Raw genomic sequence first — 6,737 nt, 5'->3', positions numbered from 1 at the left:
ATAAGAAACTAAAAAAAAAACAGTTAATATGAAACCTGAGATTAACATCATTCAAAAAATAAAACAAGAGATAATCGAGTTTCACATCTGAAGACGATTTTTGAATTTAAATTATCTTTTTAATAAATATCCATTACGCAAAGAGATTTAAAAATCAATTCCGTTATTATTTATGTTCGTATCTCCTTTTATATCGTAGAAAATTTGTATAGATATTATAACTTGACGAGCAACAAAGGGCCAGTCCTATTAAAAATGATGGTACTAAGCCTATTAGTGAATACATTTCTGAAATAATTCGCGTATTATTTGTTAATAACATCACGTCAAACTAGATATAACAATCTAAGTCTAATTTTCATAACAAGAGAGTTCTCTCTCTGTAACAAAACAGAGCTATTGAAATATCGGGATATGATTTACTGATGAAAGATGAGTATAAATTTCTACACGAATTAACTTCAAACTGAGACAGGCATTCCTCTTTGAAACGCTTTATTCCTTTTATAACCTTTAACTCTTACAAAACAGAAAACTTCAGTGTTTCTGGAATTACAGCTTTCCTCAAGACAAACATAATAGGCACAGTTCATAGTCATTTGTACATGTACATTCCAAAATTAAAATCTCCATGTATCTGCTTTATTTCAAAATAACATTACAATATGTACAAGGGCTTCTCTGTTCTTCCTTAAAAACTACATTATATTTCATTATATATTTTGTTGATCAAACTATATACACTACTGGGAAGAGTATCGATTACTCATGACAAATAACAAACATTATCCGGCATTTATTTTATTTTGTTTTTTCTAATAGATATATAACTACTATTATATAAATGTATACATTCTTTCTGCAGTGGAACTCTGTATTATATAATGACAAACTATATCTTTAAATGTACACATAAATCTCTACATCTGTTGTGACACTCCATGGAACTGGTGAGAGGACGTAACATGACTTTGGCAACAAAAATGACACAGTATTTAAGCGAACTTCTACGTTACTCTTCATAATAGTTGAGTAAATTGTGTATATTTTTCAACACATATATAATTTCTCCCTGCAAATCGTACTTTTCCAAAATCATACTGAACTGAGCTTTTTCAATAACGATACCTTCATTAGAAACGTTTTCGAGCATTAAGAACATAAAATGTACTGTGTAGAGAAAAACACACAAATAAATGCTAGCTTATCAGACACTATAAAACTGGAGTTATTTTCATCCAAACTGATAATAGTGTTTTCTCACAGATTCCGGTTTTTGACTCCAAAACCACTATGATAAAACTGGATTTAATATTGTGATTAAGCAAAATTTAAAAAACTTTCACTTAGAAAAGTAAAAAAGATGCCTGTAAAATTACTTTACTTTTTCGTTCGTCAAATTGTTGTTCTCGAAACTAGCATTACCTTTAAAATATTATATTATAATACAGCTAAGAGATTAAAAAACAAATATATAGACTTCTTCCGTTCTACATGTTGTGTGAAGATGTTCCTGTGTTTGTCTTACTAGTTTACAGCTGGTTACCCGAAAATCTGCAACACTTCCAAAGCCATAACTAACAATATTTGAATAACACTACCCAGACTACAGCGAAGTATACCAGGGAAGTTATATTAGCAGCAATATACTAATAACAGGAGATTATTCGAGCAACTACCTAAATAGCATCTACCTACTCGAGAAAATCACTAATTATCGGAGCAGTAGCTAATTACACTAATCATAGCGACATTACCCAAGCAATAGTTAACTATCCGAATAATGGCGACATTACCCGAGCAACAGTTAACTGCCCGAAAGATGGCGGCAATACCCGAGTAACAGTTAACTACCCGAAAGATGGTGACATTACCCGAGCAACAGTTAACTGCCCGAAAGATGGCGGCAATACCCGAGTAACAGTTAACTATCCGAACAATGGCGACATTACCCGAGCAACAGTTAACTGCCCGAAAGATGGCGGCAATACCAGAGTAACAGTTAACTATCCGAACGATGGTGATATTACAATAATAACTGCTAATCATTCGAGCAACAGCAGCATTACCTGAGCACTAGCTAATAGTCCAAAGAACAGCTAACTATCCGAGTAACAGCAACATACCAGAGCATCCGAGACGTACTAGTTCCTTTAGCTTGATAAAGCAATAATTTAATCGTGTCACACAAAAATGACCCAGTCTACTTACATCTTGAAACACTTTTTCTATGAAAATGTTTAGTCCATTACATTTTTAAGTTGTTTCCAAAAGTTCAACCTCTCTTAACCTTGCATTACCTTTTTTATTTTATATGTAAGAGAACATCAATAACTAATGATGATTCGATGCGCGCGTGTACATAAAAAATATTGTTTTGCAAGTTCCAATAAATAACAGAAATATTGTTTTTTTTTATATAAATAAATTTTACCCAAGCAATCTCGTAAAAAAGTAGACATTTTAAATTACAGAAAAACTTCCACCAGAGGTAACTAGTGAGCAATAATTTTATTTCTATCTTCTTCTTTTTTTCGAGATTATAAACACCTGAAAAATCGCACCTTCGAAGCCGAAAGCAGTTTTAACACTTCATTAAAAATCTCAAGCGGGTTTTAGTTTTATCTAAAATGATCACCAAATTTAATCTATCTTCTGATAATCTGACGTTATCGTGACAGAACAATACTGCTAATAATGTCGGTTTTTTTTTTCATCTTGATTATCATTATTAATGCGCATGCTCACTAAGGGCTTGTTCATGATCGCCCCGCTTTGGGGTTTTGATTTGTCACTGTAATTATGTGATTAATCAGTAAATAGTTTGTTTTTTTTTTAATATTTTCTCAATAGAACATGGAGCCCTTTCTAATGTACAAGTCAGACCCAAATACAAATACACCACTCGACACTGTATTTTCCTTGTTGTAGATTAGCGCATTTAATTTGAAATACTCACGTGGGTGAAATTAGCACCAACAAGTGAAGCTAAGACATTAACAAGAAACGAACAGAATGTACGATATAAAAGTTCACGAGAATTAAACAGTTATACAATAGAAATGGAAATTACGTTATTTTTCACGAAACATCAATTAGTTTGAACCTTCGTTTTCGTGTTTTTTTTTAATCATCTCTCATCCTTTATCAAAATAGAGAATCGTCTCTTCTTTGCTCTCCGAATCATTTGTATTATTCTAATATTTTAAAGCCGGAGAATTCCAGTAAAGTAAATGTTCGGCTAACATTTCAAACCCAGCGTTCCAATCTTGACTTCTGGGTACTTAAGCTCTTTCTTTTTAGAGTCGCTTTCCATGCAACAACTATAAACTTCCTGTAAGATGATGTGCTTGATCAAGAATGTTTGTTCCCAGCTCACTCCCCCCCCCCAAAAAAAACAACCAAGTCTCCCCCCTTTTACAAAGGCTGGATGAGACTTTCCGCTTTTGATCATGAGGTTTTTTACAAACTGAAACTAGTCAGGGACCCGTTTTTGTGGCCCCATCATAACGACGAGGTCAGCAATTGGATTAAAAAAAAAAAACTGTGGAAAGCTCTCCTTTAATCACAACAAACAGTCTAAGCTATACCACTGGTCAAGGTTTTCATATAAGATAAAATTAAATGTAGGATAAAAAAGCTTGTTTCTGGATCTCTCTCTGATGAGCAAAACCGTCCCTTATTAGACACTAGTCTCAAACTGAGTGCAGTATATGACATTCACGGGCACTATTTCCTCTGGTTGATCGTTTTCCTCATCTACGTGAAATTGAATGGAGTTGGACTTATACCATACGAGAGCATCCATTAGGAAGGCCGAAAACATGATGATGGCCGTAATGCCGTGGAAATACATACGGAACTTGGCCGGCTCGTAGACACGACAGGCTCCAGGCTCACCACAGTTATCCTCCCAAAACAAACAGGCAGAATCCACTACAGCCCCATAAATTATTGGACAAGGCACATTACCTGTATGAACAATATTACAATTTGAATAAAATACACATATGGTAAAAAGTAGTGTGAATATACATTAATCGTAATTTCAAATACGAAGTATAACGGTTCTTTCAGAATTGAAACGCGTTTAAACTTTGGTATTTTTATATGTCAAGATTCTTAGGTTCTACAGAACGTTTTAAATCCAAGACTTACTGCACTTGTTTAGTATTATTTGGCCTTATTTCCTGATCTTGTTGAACAATACTTCCATTTCACTTTGATCGTTTAAAATAGAATAGCAAAAAAAAATTCAACGTTTGTTTATTTGTTTGTAATTAAGCACAGAGCTACACAATGGGCTATCTGTGCTCTGCCCACCACGGGTATCGAAACCCGGATTCTAGCATTGTAAGTCCGCAGACATACCGCTGTGCCACTGGGGGGGGGGGGCAAATTCATTGAAAACTAATTATTCTTTCAGATAGATGTAGCCCGAGACTGGTAGTTGGAGCTGTTGACCGTCACTAATACAGCGCCCTCACGGCTCCAAAATACGAAGCAAATTTCTGCGACAACGGGTTGCGAGCCTGAATTGATAGATTCACAGCAGTCCGAGCAAACTAATCACTCGGCTACGCCTGGTCAATTTACAGAACGACTCGCAGCAAAGAGAATTACAAGACTTGATTTGCTGTAAATTTAATTTGGAGAAGAAACTATTTAAAAAAAAAAACTTTCCGCTCTCTCCAATCTTTCAATTGTAAACATCAAGTATTTTTTTCCCCAGAGGTTTGTAGGTAATTACCTATTAGTTGTAAACCTCTGTAACAGATTTTACGTCCCGTATCATTATTATGCTCAGATATAATAAACTTTTAGATATATATATATATAATAGCGCCTGAATATCTTGCATTTTTGTATCGCAAAGCTACATAATGTACTATATATGCGTTCTGTCCACCGATGGGGAATCTAACCACTGATTTGAGAGTTTTAAGCCCGTAAAATAATCGCTGACCCACTGGAAGATCCTAATTATTTCAATAGTTTGTCGAAAAATGGTTTGGTTGTTTCTCAAATTTGTGCATATCTGCTTGTTTGTTTTATTGAATTTCGCGCAAAGCTATTTCAAGGCTATCTGGCTAACCATATCTAATTTAGCAGCGATAGACTTGAGGGAAACAAGCTAGTCAACACCACCCACCGCCAACTCTTGGACTACTCTTTTACCTACGAATAATGGGATTCAACGTCACGTCTGAAAGGACGAGCATGTTCGGTGACGTGACTCGAACCCAAGACCCGCAAATGGCGAGTCGAGCGCCCTAACCATAATGTCATGACAGGCCTTACGCAAATTTACATAAATCTGCAAAGAAAAAAATAGGTTTGCTTAAACTGTAATTTGCTGTCTTATGTAAACAAAAAAACGTAAACGAATAATTAAAAAACACTGATTCCGCACTATTTCTTTTCAGCTTTTATTGACGGAAAATTGCAAACTGTAACCGTTCGATAGCTAATAAAATAGCTATAACCTAAAAACGATCTCTTTAGTTATTAGAAAACCCAATACTATATATAACCAAAAAACAAGTATCTTTAGTTATTAGAAAACCCAATAATATCTGTAACCTAAAACGGTATCTTTAGTTATTGGAAAAACCCAATACTATATATAACCAAAAAACAAGTATCTTTAGTTATTAGAAAACCCAATAATATCTATAACCTAAAACGGTATCTTTAGTTATTGGAAAACTCAATAATATCTATAACCTAAACGGTATCTTTAGTTATTGGAAAACCCAGTAAAAATATCTATAACCTAAAAACGAGTATCTTTAGTTATTGGAAAAACCCCAAAAATATCTATAACCTAAAAACGAGTATATTTAGGTGTTGGAAAACCCAATAAAAATATATGTGACCTAAAAACCTATTCTTAGTTATTGGAAAACCTAGTAAAAATATCCATATCCGAAGAACGAGCATCTTTAGTTATTGGAAAACCCAATAAAAATATCTATAACCTAAAAACGAGTGTCTTTAGGTATTGGAAAACCCAATAATATCTATAACCTAAAAACGAGTATCTTTAGGTATTGGAATACCCAATTAAAATATATATGACCTAAAAACGAATATTTTTAGTTATTGGAAAAACCCCAAAAAATCTATAACCTAAAAACGAGTATCTTTAGTTATTTGTAAACCCAATAATATCTATAACCTAAAAACGAGTATCTTTAGTTATTGGAAAACCCCCCAAAAATATATATAAGCTAAAAACGAGTATTTTTAGTTATTGGAAAACCCCCAAAAATATCTATAACTTAAAAACGAGTATCTTTAGTTATTCGTAAACCCAATAATATCTATAACCTAAAAACGAGTATCTTTAGTTATTAGAAAAACCCAATAATATCTATAGCATAAAAACGAGTATTTTTACTTAGTTATTGGAAAACCCAGTAAAAATATCTATAACCTAAAAACGAGTATCTTTAGTTATTAGAAAAACCCAATAATATCTATAGCATAAAAACGAGTATTTTTACTTAGTTATTGGAAAACCCAGTAAAAATATCTATAACCTAAAAACGAGTATCTTTAGTTATTAGAAAAACCCAATAATATCTATAGCATAAAAACGAGTATTTTTACTTAGTTATTGGAAAACCCAGTAAAAATATCTATAACCTAAAAACGAGTATCTTTAGTTATTAGAAAAACCCAATAATATCTATAGCATAAAAACGAGTATTTTTACTTAGTTATTGGAAAAC

At 33.2% G+C, this 6,737-nt stretch overlaps 1 protein-coding gene across 4 annotated transcripts in view; it reads right to left on the bottom strand.

Annotated features, from left to right (window-relative positions):
- Positions 1-478: 478 nt before the first annotated feature.
- Positions 479-6,737, bottom strand: part of LOC106467456 (solute carrier organic anion transporter family member 3A1-like) — a 159,373-nt gene continuing 153,114 nt past the window's right edge. For 3 of the 4 annotated variants that reach the window (XM_013927810.2, XM_022395651.1, XM_022395650.1), the window contains exon 10: positions 3,625-3,972. In XM_013927810.2, the coding sequence (XP_013783264.1) occupies positions 3,683-3,972 (290 nt within the window). In that variant the 3' untranslated portion in view covers positions 3,625-3,682. Of the gene's footprint in view, positions 3,973-6,737 lie in introns of all 4 variants that reach the window. The other variant, XM_013927807.2, reaches the window with a different exon arrangement.

Source organism: Limulus polyphemus, unplaced genomic scaffold, assembly GCF_000517525.1.
Source record: "Limulus polyphemus unplaced genomic scaffold, Limulus_polyphemus-2.1.2 Scaffold2620, whole genome shotgun sequence".
NCBI lineage: Eukaryota > Metazoa > Arthropoda > Merostomata > Xiphosura > Limulidae > Limulus > Limulus polyphemus.
The sequence above is the reverse complement of the archived record's forward strand: the minus strand, read 5'-3'. Positions and strand labels throughout refer to the sequence as shown.